At 41.9% G+C, this 23,358-nt stretch overlaps 1 protein-coding gene across 4 annotated transcripts; it reads right to left on the bottom strand.

Annotated features, from left to right (window-relative positions):
• Positions 1-181: 181 nt before the first annotated feature.
• TDG (thymine DNA glycosylase) lies at positions 182-22,756 on the bottom strand. Of its 4 annotated transcripts, none has more exons than XM_043967860.1 (11): positions 22,517-22,756; positions 22,012-22,082; positions 14,050-14,192; positions 10,726-10,961; positions 9,092-9,161; positions 6,306-6,441; positions 6,073-6,155; positions 5,882-5,976; positions 3,941-4,112; positions 2,929-3,057; positions 182-2,301 (listed from the first exon to the last, which is right to left on the bottom strand). In XM_043967860.1, the coding sequence occupies exons 3-11, from the start codon at positions 14,141-14,143 to the stop codon at positions 2,159-2,161; spliced, it is 1,158 nt and encodes a 385-aa protein (XP_043823795.1). In that variant the 5' UTR covers positions 14,144-14,192; positions 22,012-22,082; positions 22,517-22,756; the 3' UTR covers positions 182-2,158. The 4 variants fall into 4 exon arrangements, with proteins under 4 accessions (XP_043823795.1, XP_043823796.1, XP_043823793.1 ...); XM_043967861.1 differs by having other exon boundaries at positions 14,050-14,130; XM_043967858.1 differs by lacking the exon at positions 22,012-22,082.
• Between the last annotated feature and the right edge of the window lie 602 nt (positions 22,757-23,358).

The following is a 23,358-nucleotide window of genomic DNA, read 5'->3' as shown; positions in this document are numbered from 1 at the left end:
TTCCATGGCCGGTGCTTTATCCACTGCGCCACCTAACTGCCCGTTAAGTGCCATTTAATACATTTTCAATTAAGTAGAGGTGGTTGTTGGGGTTTTTTTTAACCAAAACTGAAGATGCAAAAAGGTGAAGAAAATGTTAAAATCTCACACAAGAAGAAGACAACAGAGAGGTAGAATTCCTCTATTTTTACTGTCAAAATTGGCATACTCCTGAAAGAATTTAAAACCTCTTCCATTACTATTTCATGAAAAAGCTCCAGACCACCATAGATAAGACAATTTAACAGCCACTACTGACTTCCCGTTTGTCATGAAAATGCTGTTCTCACATGGTTAGATTATTTCCAATACTCACTTCTATAGCAGGTATATGACAAAATCCAAAGACTGTATTTCCCTCCCCTTTAAATTAAAAACAAAACTATTGTAAAGCTACAATAGTTACATACTATAGTGGTACCTAATCACATGCTTTACATAGTTTCTGTGAAAATATAATTGATTCCTACGAATCCCTGATGCAAGGCACTTGTGAGCACCTGCAGGAGAATGTCCTTGTAAACGGTCATACAGTACATCATTTTAAATAACAAAGAACAAAGATTTTTCACACAGTTTGACCTAAACTCAAGGGAACAAAGGAGAAAGTTTCCACCACAGCCCACAGCAAAAAAAGCAGGATCTGCTTCACAATATAGATCTTTAACCAGCTAATACAAAGAGAGAGTTAAGCCACATGACTCCCTGAAAACAACAACTATAAAGCATCATAAATATTTCATATTTAAAAAGCCACACACTATTTGAATATAAAAGCATGGTAAGAGCACTGGACAGGGGCAGGACATTTGGGTTCTTACTTCTGCCATTAACACTTACCCTTGTCGGGTTTCAGTTTCCCCATCAACAAAATTAGGAAGCTGAACTAGCAGACCTCTCCAAGGCCTCTTCCAGCTCTGACTTTTCCATGATTTAGTATTCTGACCATGTCAGAATGTAACAAAATAATAAAAGTGGCATCAATGAATGGGGTGACACCCACAAGACAAAGGCATTATGGGTCATCTGTAGCACCACGGAGACTGTATGCTAGAAAACCCTAAGACACAGAATCAAAATACCCTTTTTGTGGACCCTCACCAACGGACATTCTTGCCAAAGAGATGAGTTACGGTGGAGAAAGGGAATGAAAACTGCTGGCTTATTAGATAGGACCAGCAGGGGAAATCATATTCTATTAGACACCACATTTTATGCATGTTTCAAGTATGAAAAGCACCTTATATGAAGCTCCTCAAAACAACGTTTTGAGTAACGCCTCGTTCCGTCACTCACTACACGGAAAGACGAGGTAGGCACCTAGACAGAAAGGTCATTGCCTCCCAACTACATACCTCTGTTCTTCCTCACAAGTAAAAATCTGCCAAGTGACAAATGAACCACTGAAAACACAATTTTCCATGGCCTGCCCACATTCCCCAGAGCTGACTGCGTGCACGCCCGCTCCAGGGGATGGCCAGCTGCCGAGGGAAAGCGGCTGGCTATGACCCAAGGTCTGGACCCAGGCAACTTCCTTACCAAGAAATGCCAATTGCAGGCACATGGGGAAGGGGCCACTTTGGGGAAAGAAATAACTCAGGATTCCCCCACTGGCACAACTGGAAAGTCCCGAAACCCATGCTCCACAGACACTGGGCAAGGAGTCCCATGTCCACACAAAAACTGTGACACATTTGTGTGTCTGTACCCGTGACAATCATGCACAGAATGTGCTTTTCAGGCATAAGAAGGACTCTGGGATTTCCTGCCATATGCAGATTTAAGAAAGGAGTATAAATATACAGGCTGTTCCCCCACCCTCCCCCAAAAATACAGAGTACAAGCAACTCCCAAGAGAATAATTTGTTCAAAAGTGAGACTACAGTTTGTCAAAAACTGTAAACAATGGCACACGTTAAATAGAAAAACACATACAAAAGGATCGACATTTACTTTCAAACTCTCTAGCTCATAAAGTTAATCCTGACACACACACGGGCTACCAGAAAAGAACACGAGGGGTAAAAGCCTAAAAAACGCTTCAGCTGTGAGCTGAGGCGCCCTGCTAAACAGCTGTAGGAGAAGTGCGGTGTGCAGGAAGAGCTTCGAGAGGCCGTCCTCACAGGCAGCTGCCGTCTTGTTCTGGGGTCCCAAAGGGACTGAAGGAAGGCAGAATCTGGTCTGCAAATGACTGTGTCATCCACTGATCACTCGAAATGTCCCCGAAAGTGGGTTCTCCACATAAGGCAGCATTATTTGTTCCTAGGCAGGGAAAAAAGAAATTCAGTATTAGTTTATTTTGCGTAAAAGACTGAGATGAGAGGAGAATGAGAATGATGGCCAAGAGGTTTCTGGAAACAGGGTTTACCAGAGCTGCCGCCATAAGGGGGAATTCCATTTTTAATTATTTAAAATAAAATCATTAAAAAAATTGTTCAGGGTGGGAAATCATTAAAATGTTGTGGGGATTATTCTGAATTACAGTAACTGAGAAGACTCTTTTTTCTGATTACACATTAAATTAATAGTGTCTGCCTCTGCCACCACTAATCCAATAACTTAGAATAACACAGTAACTATTTTTTCCAAGAGAGGACAAGAGGAATCCTGGAGGACAAATTCCCTTCATCACCACAAACTGAAGCCCATCTAAGACTTACTAGACAAGGTCTAGGGAGTCTGCCTGAGACACAGAAGCAAGTGATAGCCCCAGGGTGTAGGAAGCACCACATGTGTGAGTGAGAGAGTGAGCGCTATCCCAAGTTCTACACTCTCTGCATGATACCCTGCTGCTTCCTCAACATGGTAAAAATGATGATGTGATCACAGCCTGGAAAAACAGCAGAGCCATTATTGTTACATGGCTCAGGAAGGGAAGCCTCACTCTACCTGTCCCATCCAAAGAGAAGGCACACGGCTGCTCAACATCACAGGCCTTTTCACAGTAAGCGCCTCCATACGCTGCCTCGTAGCCTGGATCATACTTTTCTTCCTTGACAGCCATCTTCTTTGCGTCCTCTGTTAAAAGAAAAACAAATGAAAACTCCTTCTGAACATTAGTTTGAAACTGGTTACTCATGGAAGTTAGACATGAAAACCATTACCCAGTAATTCACCTCTGCAGATAACCCTAGAACATTTGTGATAACCTCAAACGACTAAGGTGGTACTTTATAAGAACAGAGAAGAAATAACTTCAAAGATGTTTTCGCCACTTTATTTGTAATTTGAAAAGTAAGGTATAATGTTTCTTAGTCCCAACCCCACTCCTCCCCGCCACATTAAAAAACAAAACCCTAAACCAACAACATCTCTAGGAGAAGGGTTCTTAACCTGGTACCTGTGAACATGGTTTTTAAAAATATCTATTTAGAAAAAAAAAAATCTATGTAGGGGCAGCTAGGTGGCACAGTGGATAGAGCACCGGCCCTGGAGTCAGGAGTACCTGAGTTCAAATCCGACCTCAGACACTTGACACTCACTAGCTGTGTGACCTTGGACAAGTCACTTAACCCCAAGTGCCTCACCCCCCCAAAAACCACAACAACAAAAATCTATTAAAATATGTATATATTTTAATAACTGTATTTTATTAGAATTAATTTATTTCCCAATCCTATACATTCCATTTTATTTAAAAAAAAAACACCATTATTTTGAGGTGTCCTTTAGACTTCATGAGATAGCAATGATTCCAAAAAAGCTAAGAGGTGATGACCCCCTGTTTTAGGGAAGTCTGAGAGCTCTGAGGGCCTAGGGGGAGAGAGGGGAGTGCAAGAGGAGGAGACAAAACCTTCAACAGAAATGGTTCGAGTCAAATGGCCCTTAGGGGACTGGGCTGGCACCATGGAAGCCACACCATCTCTGCCTGGCTATATGAGACCACACAACAGTAACATACCTTGGGCAAGCTGCAAATCAAATGTATATTGCACCTCCTGCACGTCCGAATTTGGTACGATGCCCTTCAGCTGATCTCTCAAATCTCTCAGTTTGATATAATAGTGAACTTTATCTTGTGCCCGTGGGAACTGAGCACATCTTGCACTTGATGATGGCATGACATAGCAGAGCTACAAAAGGAGACATTTAGAGTGAGAGAAGGACCCAGAATAGGACATTCCCCCAGAGCCTGGCTACTCCCAACTCCAATGCACGAGGCCCAGAGAGGCCAAGGGATCTGCCCACTCAACTGGACAGGGGGGAAAGGTCCCAGAAGCCAGGTTTCCTGGCTCCCAGGCAGATGTGCTTGCTGTAAAGCAAATTCAGATCAATCAATCAAGCATTTATTAAGCTTTGAGTATGTGTAGGGCACAATGCTAGATAGTGGGTGTACAGATACAAAAGTCTCTCTACCCTCAAGTAGAATATATCTATATTCTTTAAGGAGAGAGATTGTGTGTGTGCGAGTGCGTGTGCATGTATACCCTGTGAAAAGGTAGATCACTGCTTGTTAAAAGAAATAAAGTAAGGGCAGCTAGGTGGTGCAGTGGATAAAACACTGGCCCTCGATTCAGAAGGACCTGAGTTCAAAGCCAGCCTCAGACATGTGACACTTACTAGCTGTGTAACCCTGGGCAAGTCACTTAACCCCCACTGCCCCACCAAAAAAACAAAAACAAAAACACCCAACCAACAAAAGAAATAAAGTAGGCATTTCTCTACAGACAGATCACAAAATTAATATGATTAATTATGTAAATTAACATTATCATTAACAAAATCCATTGATTAAAGGCAGGCCTATAATTATGTATTTGTTTGTCCTTAATTTCTACACTGAAAACAGGAACCATATTTTATTTGTACTTCTATCTTCCCTTGAGGCAGCTGGGTGGTTCAGTAGATAGAGCACTGGGCTTAGAATCAGGAAGACTCATCTTCCTAAATTCTAATCTGGCCTCAAACACTATCTGTGTGACCCTGGGCAAGTCACTGAACCTGTTTGCCTCAGTTTCCTCATCTGTAAAAAGAGCTAGAGCAGGAAATGATAAATCACTCCAGTATCTTTGGAAAGAAAGCCCAAATGGGGTCATGGAGAGTTGGACATGACTGAAAACAACCGACCAATAAATATTTCTTTGAACGCTGCACTGTAGAGTATAAGCCTGATAAAAATATGTAGGATAAATTAATTCATAAAATGAAACTATTTAGAACATTATACTTCCTCCTTCATTTAAAAATATATTTCTAAGGGGCAGCTAGGTGGCACAGTGGATAGAGCAACGGCCCTGGATTCAGGAGGACCTGAGTTCAAATCCGGCCTCAGACACTTAACACTTAACTAGCTGTGTGACCCTGGGCAAGTCACTTAACCCCAATTGCCTCAAAAATAAGATAAAATTTAAAAAAATATATAGAGATATATTTCTAGTGCCACAATAATTTTGCTCCATTTTCTTTACTACCTTGTCAGTAAGAGATAATATGCTTACATTTTACAAGTATGTCTCTTTCTTTCTGGTTGCTACAGTACCTACAGGGCCTAATTAATTTGCCTAACACTGTTCCCCATTTCTTAGGTCAAATAGATACTATTCAGCAAAATAAACAAATGCATGTGTCATAGTGACCCAACTATGGGCCGAACTGTTTCTTCCCTAAAAGTGGTTTATATAAAATAGGAACGTGTTCTATGTGTGCTGTGACTACAGTATATCTATTTGTTCATTTCAGAGAGACTGCATCTTAAAGGCATAGCCTTTACTTAGACCAATGTGCTATTTTTCTTCATCATCAATGACTACAAGCCAGAGGAAGGAGAAAGCCTGACTTGACTACAAATCTTTCATTTCTATCCAAAGTTAGTTTGCTAACAAATGCACTTTGGGGAACTTACAGTTTCTGTGTCTGGGACTTTATGGGGCTGAAGTCCAAATTCCAGCTTCTTAACTTTTACTCCGAAGACTTCTTTACTAAAAATTTCATAAATACCTAAAATGAAACAAAGCCATATATGTTTGACATGCAGAACTGGGGGAAATAGCAACAACAAAGGATAAGCTCGAGTACAAAGAAAAAAACCCTTACATTTTCCATTGAAAACTGCTATTCGAGGTTGGTACTTCTGTAGTTTCTGTACCAAAATGCGTCCTCCTTCTCGAAACTCTTTACTAAAATGGGATAACAACACAGTCAAGAGATACGCTCTCTGAGCAGAGTTTTGGAATTCTAACAAGAACAGTAACAAGATTATGATTCTGTAACAACACAGACAACAATAACGCCACGGAAAGTGGAAGCCAAGAAGGGAACTGCCCTACCTTGAAAGATCCTTGCTGCCGGGGGTGGTCCTTTCAACCATATTTGTAAAGCCGATCCCATACTTTACTGGCAAAGTATGGTCATCCATATGATTTAACTGGACTTCACTCAGCCCAGACATGAAGAGACACTTCCCTATAACAAAAGAGTTGGGGGGGGGGGGAAGGTGTGATTTTTAACTTCAAGGTGAAAGGTCTTCTGAGATAAGGAGAATTTCTAGTCTCTGTTCCACATTGCATCCTTCAGAAGATATAGCAAGAAAACAAAAACAAAGAACCAAATCACTAAATCCCTTCTCACTAATAAGTCGAAGACACAGGCAGATTACTTACTACCGGGCAATAGGAGCAGAATATGCTTTTTCACTAATGGCTACCCAGAGGACAGGTGGGCCAGTTGGGCCCTGTGAGGGAGCATGCAAGCATGTGCTGGGCAAGTCGGGTCTTCACCAGCAGTACATTGGCCCAGTCTTCCCTCAGACCTTGGTGGTGACAGCCGTCGGGATGGCAGGACTCCACGTCCCACCAGACCTGCTCCCAGCCCAGTCCAGCCCCTGCCACCTTCATGGAAGGGAGAAATCACTGTGGAGAAGAGACCCACCTTCCTCTCACGGCCAAAGGTAACACTTGCTGACCAAATGCTAGATAGTCACAGGAGCCCCAAGAGTGGCAGGGCACCCCCCCCTTACTCCAACCACAGATCCTGCTTCTGGCCCCACCCTCACAGCCATCATTTGAGGAAGAAGGGGCCAGCCATCCCCAGCAAGTGCCACCCTGAGGGCAGGCAAGTGGCCTGGCTGAGGCCACAAGGTGCTTTGCAGGAAAGACAGGAGGCAGCATGTGCCAGCAAAGTCAAATCATCACTAAAGCCTTGACCATCATCTCCCTTCAGACCCCAATGGAGAAAGTCTAGGACCCTGAGCCCAAGAGCCTTGCGGACATGGATGCTTCCAGCCTAGTGCCCTCAACCATGAAACATCATGTGGAAATGCAGCCTAGGGACTGCTGCTCCTGGCGCTATGGCCATGGCAGACGCAGAAAAGGACATCATCTGATCCAGGGAAATGCCATTCGAGAAGAGGCCTGACCATCAACTATACCTGGTACCCTGAGGAGCATGGGACCTTCTATCTGATTGGCAGCAGAAGCCTTCCATATGAATTGTCTCTGCATTTATAATGGGAGCTCCCAGAAAGCAGCAACTGTCAGACTTTCCCATTTGTATCCGCAGCCCTTGGGGTAATGCTTGAACCAGAGCAAACACTTAATAAATGCTTTATTCATTCAACTGACAGGCAACCCTGAAGCTCTCATAAAAAAATAACTTTTATGCTACAATTGAAAACTAGACTAGACAGCAGCCTCAAAAGTATGAATCGAAGATGATCAGCATTCTTCACATTTGAGATTTTTAAAATGATGCCCTAGAATTTAGGGCCTCAAACATGTCCTCCTATTTTGTCTACTGGGTGATGATATGGACACCAGTCCATTTCTCCGTTGTGGCTCCATATTTCTTGGTAGCTATTACAGAGCTAGCAGTTAATGCCCTATAACCACAGTGTGGACCATGAGTCTGGACCGGCTGAGCTAAAATGGGGAAGTGTCAGTTGTGACTGGAGCATCATCAGGTCTTCTGTAACTACTCTATCACTAAATATTTTTAAGTCTGGAAACGTGGTGGCCTGATCCATCTGATTCATGATTAAAGATGGTAACTGCCACGTCCCCATCAAATACCCAGAGATAAAGGCAAATCAAATCACATGGGAGAGGTATGAATTCCTTGGATAAGAAGAGCACTTGAACTTGTAATTTGATGACTTTAGAGGTGGCTGTCACAGGTCTTGGGGTTCAAGTCCTGCCTTAGACACCTAAGAAGTGTGTGACAACAGGCAGGGAACTCTGGAAGGTTCTGAGCTACAGACAAGCATCAGACGAGGAAGTTTTCACATGAAATGACAAGTCCAAGATTTTTCTGAAGAAGTTTGGTAGGGGTACTTAGCTATACTTCTTCCTGCTAAGCCGCCATCTTGACTTCAGCTTCTCTGAAAAGAGACCCGAGCCATCTGTCCTTTTGGGCACAACTCTGTTGGTGTTTTGCTTTTACTCACAGTGAGAATGTCGATATGGATTCGGCTCCTCTAATATTGTATTGACTGTCTAGTCACTGGACAGAAACTATGCATTAAGAGTAAGGATGCAGTAAAATAGCTCTTTGTAGTCATTCTCAGGATGGTCTGGCTTGTAGCATCCTTGGCCCAACCTTTCCACCATCCAACTACTTTTGCTCCAGAAGCAGAGGGTGGGGCTACTCAGGACTAGGGGATGGTTTATTTATTTACAAATTTTATGGCTGACCAAATCCCCCAAAAGTCATTACCTGGTGACCCTCCAACCAGTGATGAGTCCCTTTACATGAATGAGGCTGATCTGTGACAGCAGACACAATCCCTCAGTGAGCTCATTCTTTCTAGCTGGGTAGAACCAGACTGCTGATACAGTCTTATAAACCTCAGTGTCAGCAATGTGCCAGGCTAAGGCAAAAAAAACCCCAAAAGCTAATAATATGGGGCAGCTAGGTGGCACAGTGGATAAAGGCCCTGGATTCAGGAGGACCTGAGTTCAAATACAACCTTGGACACTTGACACTTACTAGCTGTATGACCCTGGGTAAGTCACTTAACCCTCATTGCCCTGCAAAAAAAAAAAAAAAAAGAAAGAAAGAAAGAAAGAAAAAGCTAATGATGATTAAATGATTAAATCTTAGTAAGAGAACAACTTACAAAAATGGTTTCCAGGTCCTGGGTAATGATGTCCTTTGTATGCTGCCATCAGTCCTGGGTTTATGCCAATCTAGAAAGCAAGATATTTAGAAATTTTAAGTTACCAAGATGTGATCTATTGGGGGGAAAAAAAGGTAATCAAAACTTCTTTTCCACAGTTAATTTATTAAAAGACAAATTTAAGTGTGATTAACAATACTTTTTTTTAAAACAATATATACTTTTAAATAATTTCCTAGTCTTGGTTTGAGGAATTAATTTCATTTTAGGAAGAAAAAAAAATCTCTTGTCCTAAATTATTTTTTCAATTTGGATCAATTACATCGCATACCTTTCAGCTAAAGGAGTGAGGTTAAGCACAAATAGAAATGGCAGCCATACTAAGGAATCCCTGTGGGCTGCATAATGACTGAGTTTTCAAATGTAATGTTCTCTATTGTATTTTTATTTATTTTGTTAACTATTTTCCAATTATCATTTTTTTTTTTTTTTGGTAGGGCAATGAGGGTTAAGTGACTTGCCCAGGGTCACACAGCTAGTGTCAAGTGTCTGAGGCCGGATTTGAACTCGGGTCCTTCTGAATCCAGGACCAGTGCTTTATCCACTGCGCCACCTAGCTGCCCCCTCCAATTATCATTTTAATCAGGATAGGGCACACTCTGGAATATGGGGGAAATGTGCCTGACACCTTTAACCCTAAATGCAAGATTCTAGAGTTCTTTAAAAAAGTGTTCATGAAAAACTCAAATTTCTGTGCAATGTGGCACAGAGGAGTTCAAAGTAATAGTGACCAGAAAAGAAATCAATGCCCTTTGTAAAAAGTGGCACCATTTGTTGGGAAAGAGCACTGGATGTGGCACCAGAAGACTCCAGTTCAAGTCCTGTTTCTGACATAAAATACAGGACCTTGAACATGTCACTCACTCTCTCTGAGCCTCAGTTTTCCCATCTGTAAAACTGAGAAAACCTCACAGGGTTTTCTTGTGGCCAAAAAGTTTTGTTTACCATAAAGTACTATGGAAATGTGGGCTAGAAATAGTATGACACACAAGTGTGTCACATTTCATAACAGATGTTTTCTAAATGCTCACAAAACCCCAACTCAAATACTCTGTCGGAGACTGAAATCAAATGATAAGAAAAAGGGCCACTTAATGCTGGGTTCTGGCTTTATGCGCAGTCCCTACCTCGTGGCTCAGTGCCCATCCCATTTATGCTGTTGTCACCCTCTGCTCGGTTTATTAAAACTCAAGGAAGTGAGATGTTAGCAATGTGCTATGAAAGGTGGTCAAAAGGTGGTACATGGAGCAGGTGGAGAAAGAAAAAACAGAAGGGGAGTGGGGCTAAGAGGGAGCTGTCTGGACAACGCTCATTAACAGCTATGCTTTGTTCTCTTTATCTTTTACCTCTCCTAGTAGTAAAACTTTTTCAAAAGGAAAACTGGACACTAAGAGCCAAGTGGCCTCTTGCAATGTAACCTTCAACAGCTCAGAAGTTGATGCTTAAAATCTCCAAATGGGACACTTGGAAAGGAATCTTTTCCATCAAAGTGCCATTGCATCTCCAAAGAGGCCCGTCCCCTGAAAAAAAAAAATCAGTCTGCTATGTAAAGTTTTATGAAGATGCTGACTTACAATGACAATGTCCAGGTTGAAGGTCAAAATATCAGGCAGGGTCTTAGTCAGAAGCTCAGCTTCTGAGACCCCATTAAAACGATCCACTTTCCTTTTCACTTTGAAAGTGTCTGTAATTTTTTCTTGTTTCCCTTTGGATTTTGCTGACTTGGCTGCTCTGGGGGGTCGAGCGGGTTTTTTCGGCTCTGGCTTTTTTGGCTCTGATGATCTGGTTCTTCTTTTTCTTCCCTTTTCTTCTGAAAGATTGAAATGATTTAGGTTGTGGATATCTGGGATTTCTATCACAGAGGATGGTATTCAGTGCTTACCGTATACAGGCCCTCTATTAAGTCGTTGTGGACTTTAAAACGCCAGCAACTCAGGCTAGAGGTCTAGTAAAAGGGATCTATAAATAGCACTGAAAAGCCAGCACAGGGTAGTTTAGCACAGTTGCATCACACCACTTTATACCAGGATGGAGAAGTCTGCAGATTGAGGGGTGAGGCAGGAGTCAAGTGAGCAAGGCCCTTCACTGAATGAAATGCTCTGCCCAAGGGACTCATTTACCAATCAGGAGGCCACTCTCAGCTGCCAGTGGGTCCCATTCCCTCCAAATCCCTATGTTCATTTTGCATAGAAGCTGAATTTTCTTATATGTGAACATGCTGTATCTGGCCAGTAGAATGTAGGCTCCTGGAGGGTAAGCACTGTCTCCTTTCTCTACCTCTATCCCCAGAGCCTAGCAAAGTACCTGCCATATAACAGGCATTTGATTGGTTCACAGTAATAAACCCAAATCTTCAGGAAAATATTTTCTGATCCAATATACTTGATAAGAATAAGAAATATTTAAAAGAAAGATTTCCCTTCAGAAAGTTAATTAAAAAAAAATTGCTATGCATAAGCAAGTAAGCTTAAGTCAGTAGTCACTTTTGTGGAACAGTATCTCCTTTTCCAATAATACCAGAAAAATGTGGTGTTACTCTAATAAACTGATAGTCTATAAGTATATGAGTCATTCCCCAATATTTTCCCAAAGGATATGAACAGACTGTTTTTCGATGAAGAAATCAAAATGGTATACAACCATATTTTAAAATGCTCTAAATTTTTAAAAAATGCCCTAAATCACTATTGATTAGAGAAATGTAAATTCAAACAATTGTGGGAGAGATTGGCTAAAATGATGGAAGAGGAAATGACAAGTGTTAGAGGGGATATGGAAAAACAGGGACACTAATTCATGGCTGGAAGAACTGGGAACTGATTCAACCATTTTGGAGAGCAATCTGGAATTATGCCCAAAGAGTTTTAAATTGTGTATACCTTTTGAACCAGCAACACCACTATCAGGTCTATTTCCTAAAAAGATTAGGAAAAAATGAAAAAATATTCTATAAGTTTTAAACTATAGCAGTTCTCTTTGTGGTGGCAAAGAACCAGGAATTGAGGGGATGCCTATGAACTGGGAAATGGCTGATCGAGTTTTAGTATATGATTGCATTGGAATACTATTGTGCTATAAGAAATCCGCTGGTTGATTTTATCTTTTTAAAAATTTTATTATTTTCCAGTTACATATTACATATAAGGATAGTTTTCAGCATTTGTTTTCACTGGATTTTTAGTTCCAAATTTTTTTTCCTCCCCCCCTCCCTTCCCCAAGACAGAAAGCAGTCTGATATAGGTTGTATATGTACAATCACATTAAACATATTTCTGCATTAGTCATCTTGTGAAAGAAGAATAAGAACACAAAGGAAAAACCTCAAACAAGAAGGAAAAAAAAAACAGTCCAAAAGTAGAAACAGTATGGTTCAATCTGCATTCATAATCCACAGTTCTTTTTTCTGGATGTTGAGAACATTTTCTATCAGGAGTTCTTTGAAACTGTTTTGGATCGTTGCACTGCTGAGAGGAGCCAAGTCTATCCCCATTATTCATCACACAGTGTTGCTGTTACCGTGTACAATGTTCTCCCGGTTCTGCTCCTCTCAGTCAGCATCAGGTCATATAAGCCCTTCCAGGTTTCTCTGAACTCCTCCTGCTCATTGTTTCTTACAGCACAATAGTATTCCATTACATTCATGTACCACAATTTGTTTAGCCATTCCCCTATTGATGGGCATTCCCTTGATTTCCAATTCTTTGACACCACAAAGAGCTGCTATAAATATTTTTGTACATGTGGGTCCTTTTCCCTTTTCTATGGTCTCTCTGGAATACAGTGCTAAGTTGATTTTAGAAAAACACAGAAAGACTTGCATGAAATAATGAAGAGTGAAATGAACAGAACCAGGAGAATGCAGTACATAGTAACCACAATACTGCTCAAAGAACAACTTTGACTAAGTAACTTTGCATATTACAAATACTCAGATCAACTACAAAGGACTTATGATGCAAGATACTATCCATATCCAGAGAAAGAACAATAGTTCTTTAAACAGAAGTATGTTTAGCATGTTTATATGTGTGTGTGTGTTTGTCTGATGGTAGCTTTCTCAAGGGGAGGGAAGGAAAAAAAAAACAAAAAGTACACAGCAGAGAACAAAGAAAACTTAGAAGGAAGCACAGAAAAGCAGGGCAGCTTTGAAAATGATGTGTGGTATTTATGACATAGTTTTTTCAAAAAAGTAAACAGTGTGAAATGTAAATTCATGGTTTTATATGGAATCTTCTTTTGTGCTATGTACATGGGAATGTTCTTTTTTTTCTTTTTGTTTTTAAGTTTAAAATGGGTTTTAAAAAGAAAGAAAAAAGTGAATTCTGGAAAGTAAAGAATCAAGCAGAAATAGATATGCTTAAGCTAAGTTCTAAGAACTTTTTTTAATATCTTATTTTGTCACAATGTAAGAGCAAACTTTTATTTTCTTTACACAGAAATGAACTCACTAATATCCTTTCAGAGAACAGCCATAAATAATTTTTTTTTTTTGGTGAGGCAATTGGGGTCAAGTGACTTGCCCAGGGTCACACAGCTAGTAAGTGTCAAGTGTCTGAGGCTGAATTTGAACTCAGGTCCTCCTGAATCCAGGGCCAATGCTTTATCCACTGTGCCACTTAACTGCCCCAGCCATAAATAAAGTGAGTTCTGGTTGTTGTTGTTTTTTTTTTTTAAATATTACAGAATGGTGGTGTAATATATCACTCTTAAATTTCTAGCCAATTAACTATTTTGCAGCAAGTATAAAGGGAAAATAGTAACAAGTCATGAAAAAATGTCCTATAAAGACAAACAGGATGAAGGATACTTAAAAAGACCAATCAACTACATATTTTCTAAAAGTAAAAAAGTCTGGTCAATTACAATCTCACTTAAATTATCAATGCATCCAAAACTACCTTGAACAGGTTCCGGGTCAAATACTGGGACTGGAATTTCTGGCAGAGCTGGTTGTTCATTCATAAGTTCCATGTTGGGAGCTGCAGCCATCATTGGATAGAATGGAAACTGGTAAAATGCTTGAATTTGCTCAAAAGAGTATCTTGAAAAAGAAAAAGTGAATAAGAAAATATATCTTCATTATATATTCAAACTATTTTATTAAATAAGAAGTTATAATGAGACCACCGCATACTATTTTGTAACCAGATTTTACATCTTTGTTTCAGTAAGAGCACTTAAGGGATAGAGAGACAGTAAGACCCAGAAAGTTAGCAACAGCCAAGTGCCTTCAAAGAAAGCTATGCTTACAGTTCCAGGTGGATCTGGTTGGCTACCATAATACTAAAGATGTCTATAACCTCTACTCAATATTCAACTTGTTTCAATATTTAATCATACCAGTAGAAAAATGTTCTGATAAATGATGTAACACTGTTATAGGTTATGATAAAATCACTTAACATCTCTATTCAAATATTTAATCGCCCCAATGTTCTATATAAGTGATTAACTGTAAAAAAAGGAATTAAACAGAATTGCTGCTAGCTCTCTTAGGTTTGGTTGATCAACTATGTGGTAAGAACAGTACACCTAAACTTCAGGACCAACTTCCTAGTGGCTAAATAGGCCTTTGAAGGTTGAATCTGAAAAAAATGTAAGAGACTAACAATGAACAGAGTGTTTATTAACAAGAGCTGCTGGAAATACACTTACAACCATTGAGGGTGAGACCATGGGAAGGAATTAGTACTCTCCTACAAAATATCCCAATTTACTCTTGGAGGTTACTGGTACAGGTGTGTCCTATTTAGGACAACCTGGAAAATGAAAATTCAAACTTAAGAATGATTAACTAAGAAGTAATTAATTTACTAGCTGTGTGACCCCGGGAAAGTCACTTAATGTTCATTGCCCCGAAAAAAAAAAAAGAAAGAAAGAAAAAAAAGAAATACTACTGCTATATATAGCTCTTCTCCATATAGCTCTTCTATTATTGTATTTTAAATAGATTTTATTCAGGCCTTTTGGTCTTTATATTAGTTATTTTATTATTCTTACCTCCAGATCGAACCATGACTTGTGATAAAGAAGAAACAATTAAGCAAAAGTATCCAGTAGTGACTTCACCTAACAATGAACACAACATTCTGTCTCAGTAGTTACCCCCCACCCCCTATCTCCCTGACATGAAAGTGGACATACCTACTCTCTGGGACTATTAGTCTGGTATTATCAAGTAGTCAGTCATTATAGCATAAATATCATCAATACCATTTTCATATACATCCTGTTTTAGGTACTTCAATATAAGCACGGTGTATCATTTTCATTTGCAGAAAAGAAGCAGATCCTACTGTAAAATGAACTTCAATAATTAACAGGAAGCACACCTGAAATCGTAAGTCAACAAAGATATATGATTTAACCCATACCTAGGAATGAGGTCCTGGAATTTATTTTTCTATTAATTACAGGCTAAATTCTTAAGCATTATGACTCCTGCTTTTAACACTGATTTTGAAAAATTCTCTAGAACACTTTAAGAGCTGAGCAAGTATGCCAAATAGAATTGAATCTTCCTTGACTGGGCTTTCACAAAACTCCAATGACATCATCCTGGAAAAGAGCACTCTAAATGGAAAAAAGGCTATGGGCTAGGAGCAAGGAGAGCTGGGTTCTGCCCCTACCTGGTTGTGGCACATCATTTAACAGGAAGATTCTATCTTTTTTTTTTTTTAGTGAGGCAATTGGGGTTAAGTGACTTGCCCAGGGTCACACAGCTAGTAAGTGTTAAGTGTCTGAGGCTGGATTTGAACTCAGGTCCTCCTGACTCCAGGGCTGGTGCTCTATCCACTGCGCCACCCAGCTGCCCCAGATTCTGCTATCTTATTGGTAAATTGAAAGGGTTTGCAATAGCCAGGCTGCAAGATCTTTTTCAGCACTAACATTTTATAGTTCTATACAGCGTGCATAAAGGTGCACTTCAAAAGATCTGTATCTCAATCTTGGCTCTTCTACTTATTGCTACCTATCTCTGAACCGTAGCCTCAAAATATCTTCCACCTCTCAATCCTGTCATTTATCAAGTCCTGTGATTTAAATGGTCTGGGTGTTGTGGTTTGTTCTTCATTCTCCAAGGGGATCATGATGTCATGACTTGCAGTGAACTGGTTTTAAGTGAGGGAGGGATGTGCAAAGTCACCAGACACTCTCTCCTCCAGAGCCAACTAGGTCCAGGGGCAAGATATACATCGGGATGACTGGAGATGGCCCTGGATGTTTGAGGCAATCAGGGTTAAGTGACTTGCCCAAGGTCAGACAGCTAGTAAGTGTCTGAAGTCAGATTTGAGCTCAGTTGCTCCTGACTCCAGGGCCTGTACTCTATTCTAGCTGCCCCAATGGTCTGAGTACTCCTGTAAAAGGAGTATTGGTGGGGGCAGCTAGGTGCTACAGTGGATAAAGCACTGGCCCTGGATTCAGGAGGTCCTGAGTTCAAATGTGACCTAGACCCATAACACTTACTAGCAGTGTGACCCTGAGCAAGTCACTTAACCCTCATTGCCCTGCTCCCCCCCCTCCAAAACCCCAAAACAACACATCTATATTTCCCTGATCCTGGGGAAAAAACCCTCACATATTTCTAATAAAAGGAGTATTGGTAAACAATAGATAACAATTTATTTCTGACTGAATAGATAATCCTCAGGACTTGATGCAACTGAAAAATGTATCATATTTGGAAAGGAACCAGCAGCCAACCTGGTGATGAGCATCTTCAGGTATAGCTAGACTGGTCCGCTGACTACGGACACAAAAGTATATTACCAGATCATATTCAAAAGTCTTTTAAACTTCTTAGGATCCACTAAAGCTAATAATCCAGAGGTGCAGCCTTGGAAGAACTGGGGATCCCCTCTAGGCCACAATGAGGCAACAGAGTACAACGTTAATAGAAGATGGACAATAAGATGCTGGTGCTATTTTATTTGATCCTAGATAGGATTCAGAGCTAGAAGGGACTTTTAGATATCACCTACTCCAATTGTGCAGATCAAGAAACTGAGGTTCAGAAATAGTAAGTGACTTGCCCACGGTCACAAAGCTAGTAAATATTGGAGGTGGGATTTGAAAGCAGGTACTCAAACCAAATAGAGTCCTCTTTCCAGCTTAAATCATCTGCTTTCAGGAACAGGAGTGTTGGTATCCAGTGTCAGCTCTCTGGGTACAAATACAGGACTGAAGGAAAACCAGGTAGGAAACCCCACGGGGAAAAGGCTTTTTCTTTGCTGAGGACACTGAAAGGCAAATGGGTCACTGCTTATTAATATTCTCTAGGTCATTTGGGGGGGCAGCCATTTCCATGTCATTGGTAGCATCTTAGAGCAAGAGTAGGAAACTCAAAGGGGAAGGAGAAATGAAGAGTGGGCAGGAGCAAACTGTAAAACATGACCAACCAACCAAGTTGGGCACAGGATATCCTTAGAGAGATGCATGAGAGCCAAGAGAGAGGCAGGAGAGAATGCCATTCCACAACCCATATGCAGTACTGATAGTCATACAATGTGAAGAGATTTAAAGATAGGCCCCAGCATGTTAGATGGAGACCCTATAAAAGATTATGGATCCCTCAATTATGGGTAAGAGGTGTATTCTTTTTTTTTTTTTTCAGTGAGGCAGTTGGGGTTAAGTGACTTGCCCAGGGTCACACAGCTAGTAAGTGTTAAGTGTCTGAGGCTGGATTTGAACTCAGGTCCTCCTGACTCCAGGGCCGGTGCTCTATCCACTGCGCCACCTAGCTGCCCCAAGAGGTGTATTCTTAACCAAGCCAGAGAGAGAGAGAGAGAGGCAATTACAAAAGACAAAATAGATAACTTTGATTACTTGAAACTGAAAGGCTTCTGCACCGACAATATTAATGCATCTACAATAAGAAAGGAAATGGTTGAATGGGAAATTCTTTCTATCAAATTTCTCTGGTTTGGACTCGGCACCCAAGATATATAAATAATTAATGCACACAAATATAAAAAGAGTAGTAGCTATTTCCCAATAGATAAATGGTCAAAGGATATGACCAAAAGGTTTTCAAAAAGAACTGCAAAGTATTCACAATCACATGAAAGAATACTCCAAATCACTAATAATAAGAGATCCCTGAAGTTTTGCCTCACACCCTTCAAACTGGTAAAGAAGACAAAAACCAGGAAGAGTCAAATGTTGGAGGGGTTGAGGGGAGAAAGGTACACTAATACATTGTTGGTGGAGCTGTGACATGTGTACCAAAATGTGTACAACCATTTTGGAAAGCAATTTGGAGTTATGCAAATAAAGTGACTAAAATGTCCATATCCTTTAATATTCATTAACTGGGATTAGCCCCCAAGGAAATCACTGATGACATAAAAGTCCGAATATATTCCGAAATATTTATAGTAGCACCTTTTGTGATAGATAAGAAGAGGAAACAAAGTAGATGCCCATCAATCTGGGAATGGCTAATAGAATTTAAGCCTATTAGAAATGTGTTTGGGGGCAGCTAGGTGGCACAGTGGATAGAGCACCGGCCCTGGATTCAGGAGGACCCGAGTTCAAATCTGACCTCAGATACTTAACACTTACTGGCTGTGTGACCCTGGGCAAGTCACTTAACCCCAATTGCCTCACCCCCCCCCCAAAAAAAAAGAAGAAGAAGAAAAGAAATGTTTGATGAATACAGAGAAGCATGGAAAGATCATGGTAAACTGATGAAGAGTGAAATAAACAAAGCCAAGAAGACAATCCACACAGTAACTACAACAATGCAAATGCAAAGAAAGGCTGACCACATGCCAGAGAATCATAAACAATACTACAAGGATTAAGCAGGGCTTAAATAAAGAGAAACGAGAAGTCATCTCCTCGAACCCATCCCCGTTGTGGAGGTGCACAGGTGCCACCCATTGAATGTTTTTGGACTTTTTCAATGTATCTATAAATTGTGTTGATTTTTTCTCTCTCTCCTCTGGGAGAAGGAAGGGAAGAGACACTGGGATAAGCAAGCAAGCAAGCATGAGTATATGCACTGCTGAAGAAAATGAGGATGAAGATGGCTCCTGATCAACACTTTCAGAGAAAGCCCGTATGTCAATAGGGGACTGAATATGTTATTACTGCCAAACAGTTCTGGCATAAGATTCCCAATACAGGGCAGCTAGGTGGCGCAGTGGATAAAGCACCGACCCTGGATTCAGAAGGACCTGAGTTCAAATCCGGCCTCAGACACTTAACACTTACTAGCTGTGTGACCCTGGGCAAGTCACTTAACCTCCACTGACCCGCCAAAAAAAAAAAAAGATTCCCAATACAACCAACCCTGAACATCTGGGTCTACCAGAGACACTCCAACTTCTGTTGCTTTAAGGTTACCAAGCACTTTCTTCACAACAGTCCTTCATGATAGGTTGTACAAGTACATTGTCCCTAGCGGGCAGGTATAACCTATAGATCAGGAGAAGTGCCCTCTCCAGGGCAAACAGCTTTTAATTAAAGAGTAGAGCTGGTGTTTGAACTGAGACCATTTCACTCTAAATGGGCCTCCTCCTTCACTACTGCCCTCTACAATCTCTCATCTTGCTCTTGCAGCTTCTGTCAGTGGAAACAGTGCTGCATCTTCGTTCAAATACTGCCTCTGTTGTTTGCCACTTGTGTGACCCTCAGCAAGTCAGTTAAGGTATCTGAGCCTCAGTTTCCTCAACTGTAAAACGAGAGCACTGGAACAGAGGGCTACTGAGGTCCCTTGGGCTCCAGAGCTAGATTTCTCTTTCCGTGCTTGTCTTGAATCAGGCTTCGTGAAGCTCTGATCCTAGGTTAGTCCTGAAGCAGAGGGGATGGCCACGTCCCTCCCTGACTCAGACTGCCTTGCATGACACTTTTTAGTCTCTTCCCAATGTGGCTCCAATAGTCTTCCCAGGCCTTCTGCACACCATTCCTTTTCTTGAGCTGTACAGTGGGGCTTCTTAAACTTTCCACTCCTGACTCCTTTTTGCCTGAGAAATTTTTACGTGACCCCACATATACAGGTATACAGAGACTCTGTTGCCAAATTTTTCGGGACCCCCACATTAAATTATGCTACTCCTTATGGAGTTGAGACCTAGTTTAAGAAGCTAGGCAGAGGTACCTTCCCTCCCTTTAAAGCTCAGTTCAGGTGCTGCTTCCTACACAGGTTGTCCCCAAAATCTTAATGCTGTTTTCTGTTATTAAAAGTTTTGAGGACACCATGAGTAAGTCCTTTCCTGATCAGTCAATAAGTATTTATTAATCACCTATTATGTGCCCAGGTACAGTGTTCAGTGCTGGGGGGAATACCAAAAAAGGCAAAAGCTAGTGCCTGTCCTCAAGGAGTTCACACTTTAATGAGGGAAACAAATATACACAAACTAGCTATGTATAGGATAAACAGGAAATAATGAAGAGGGATTGGGAATGGCTTCTTACAGAAGGTGAGCATTTTTGGCTGGGATTTTAAGGAAACCAGAGAAGCCAGGAGGCAGAGATAAGAAGGGAGAACACTAAATGCAGGAGACACTGCCAGGGAAAATGCCAAGAGCCTAGAGATGGGTTTCAGGGAACTGGAAGGAGAACATTGTCAAGTGGATCGAAGAATACACCAGAGGAGTAGGGGGTGAGTCCCCTCCCTTCCCTTCCCATTCCCCCCTCCCCCGCAACTGCTTTGTATAATAGCAGGCACCTAGATCAGGGTTAGGGCAGTTGGGTGGTCAAGTAGATACCTGGAATCAGGAAGACCAGAGTTCAAATCCAACCTCAGACAGTTACTAGCTGTGTGACCCTGGGCAAGTTACTTAACCCTATCTGCCTTGGTTGAACTGGAGGAGATTAGCAAACCACTCCAGTCTATCAGCCAAGAAAACCCTTCAAACAGGGTCACAAAAAGACTGGACTTGACCTAACAACAAAGATAAGGGCTCTCTGGTATTTATTCACCTCTTTATGGGGATACACCAGCAACAATTTAACAACAATTCTACAGGCTTGTGGTGAAGGTTGTAGCCTAAAGTCAGAGCAGGGTGGGGGAATGATTTAACTGCTAAGTGTTTTCCTCTTAAATAGCATCTTAAGGAGCCTTTGGTGAAATGAGTTTGCTAACCCACAAAATAACAAAATCACAGGCCCCTCCTAATCTCTACCAGTCAATGGCTATCAATTAACTAGGCTTTAAAGTCTGCAAAGTGCTTTTCACACAAGGTGTTCCAGAATTCTTAATACACCTTTAAGCTATTTATACCTTAAGCAAATGAAGCTTAAAGCAGCACCAAGGCCTTTGGAACAACCATTATTTGATCACTTACAAGATCCTCACAAGACCCAGTGGAACAGGTGCTATTATTATTCCCATTTGAAAAAATCAGGAAACTCAATCAGAGGGAGGTAAGTACTTTGAAGGTAATGGCTGTTTTAGGGCAATAAGCATTTTTAAAGCTTAAATTAAGTTTAAAAGCTTCTTGTTTATTCTTGCCTGATTCTTCATGATCCTGTGGAAAATGCAGTCCCGGGAGTTTTCTTGGCTAAGATATTGCAGTTGGTTTGCCTTCTCTAGTGTATTAAGGCAAATAGAGGTTAAGTGACTTGTCCAGGGTCACACTGCTTGTGTCTGAGGCCCCATTTGAACTCGGGTCTTCCTAACTCCAGGCCCACTGAGGCACCTAGCTGCTTCCAATTAAACTTTTAATATTTAAAGGCTTAAGTCAAGATATATTTAGGCGCTTGGATTAAATTTAAAAGCTTAAGTTAAACTGATTGTAAAAGCAAGTTAAATTTAAAAGCTTAATCAATATTAAATTTTAAATGTTAAGTTAAATTGAATTTAAACGCTTAATTTAATTTCGCAGTTTAAATTTAATTTTTAAAAAACTACGTACCGGGCACTGCGCTAAGAGCTGGAGACACAAAGAAACGCAAAACTCCTCCCTGCCCTCAAAGAGCCCGGAGTCTAATGGGGGAGACAACATGCACATATTAGACACGAGCTGGGACCCGGAAATGGCAGATCATCAACTGGGAGATCGGGAAAGGCTGCTGGCGCCAGTCTTACTCCGTCCGCATCCTCAGGCGCCTAGCAGAGGTTGACACCTAGTAGGAGCTTTAACAAAAGCCGGCTAATGGCTGAGAAGAGACCAGCGGGGGTGGGGATGTAAGGGGGGAGGGGGCCAGACTGCGAGGCTCCCGGGGGGAAGGGCCAGGCGCCTGCGCACGCGCGCGGCCTCCGCCTTTGTACCAGGATGCGGGGCATTTAAAGACCGTCTCGTGCGCCTGCGCCTGCGCCAGGTGGGGGCGAAGGGGCGGGGGGAGTGTGAGGCGGGGGGGGGAGTACGGGCTGGAGGCTGGGGGGCGGCAGCCCTCCCCTCGCCAAGCCCCGAGACGTACCTGCTCAGGTCCTCGGCTTCCATTCCCCGCCGCCCTTCCAGCTGGCGGTTACCCCTCTTAACCAACGAGCTGCCGATCCCCTGCCGAGCCGAAGGGCACCGTCACAGGCCGGGACGGACCGAGAGATGGATGGATGGAGGGAAGGAGACGACAGGCTCAGAATAGAACCTAAAGCTTCTACTCCGCCTCCTAGAGCGCCCCACCCCCTCCTCTTTGCCGCTCCTCTCCGCTGTCGTCAAACTCTCCGCTCCTTCCTTCCGGCGCCCCGCAGCCAATCCGCGAGCGGCTTGTGTGACACGTGGTGCGAGAAGCCCGCTAATCGGCTTCACTCTGGGGTGGTTGTCTTAGTAGCTTTGCCGCAAGGCTTTTCGGGGCAGAGAAAAAGGGGAGGGAGGAGGCAGGGGGAAGGGCGTGACGTCAGCGTCTCTTTGCCTCTCTGGGCTGGACCTGTTTGACCCCGGGCGAAGCGTTGGGTTCCTAGCACCTACCTGGTTAATTAGCCTTCCCAGGGGCGCCTACGCAGGCAGAACAAACTGGAGAATTTGATGCCGTTCGGATCGTGCGTCATCTAAAAAAAAAAAAGCTAAACCTCCAGTGCCAAATTAAAAATAATTACAATTTATATAGTGCTAGATGGGGCAGTGGATAGAACGCTGGACCTGGAACCGAGAAAATCTGAATTTACACACGGCTTCAGACGCTTAGGTGCTGGGTGACCGTGGGCGAGTCTCTTAATCTTTGTTTGCCTCGGTTTACTCCTCTGTAAAATGGAGACACAAATAGCACCTAACCCTCAGGGTTGTGAGTACAGAATGAGATATTAGTGAAGCGCACAAAGCACT

Source organism: Dromiciops gliroides, chromosome 5 (genome assembly GCF_019393635.1).
Source record: "Dromiciops gliroides isolate mDroGli1 chromosome 5, mDroGli1.pri, whole genome shotgun sequence".
In the NCBI taxonomy this organism is placed as follows: domain Eukaryota; kingdom Metazoa; phylum Chordata; class Mammalia; order Microbiotheria; family Microbiotheriidae; genus Dromiciops; species Dromiciops gliroides.
Note: the sequence above shows the minus strand (reverse complement) of the source record. Positions and strands in the feature narration are given on the sequence as shown.

Excerpts from the sequence above, each read along its gene's own strand:
- TDG (XM_043967858.1), bottom strand. The coding sequence starts at position 22,539 with ATGGAAGCCGAGGACCTGAGCAG. Across the intron at positions 6,442-9,091 it reads AGGACCTGGAAACCATTTTT|GGAAGTGTCTCTTCATGTCT; the intron begins GTAAGTTGTTCT and ends CTTTTGTTATAG. Across the intron at positions 5,977-6,072 it reads AGCAGTTTTCAATGGAAAAT|GTATTTATGAAATTTTTAGT; the intron begins GTAAGGGTTTTT and ends GTTTCATTTTAG.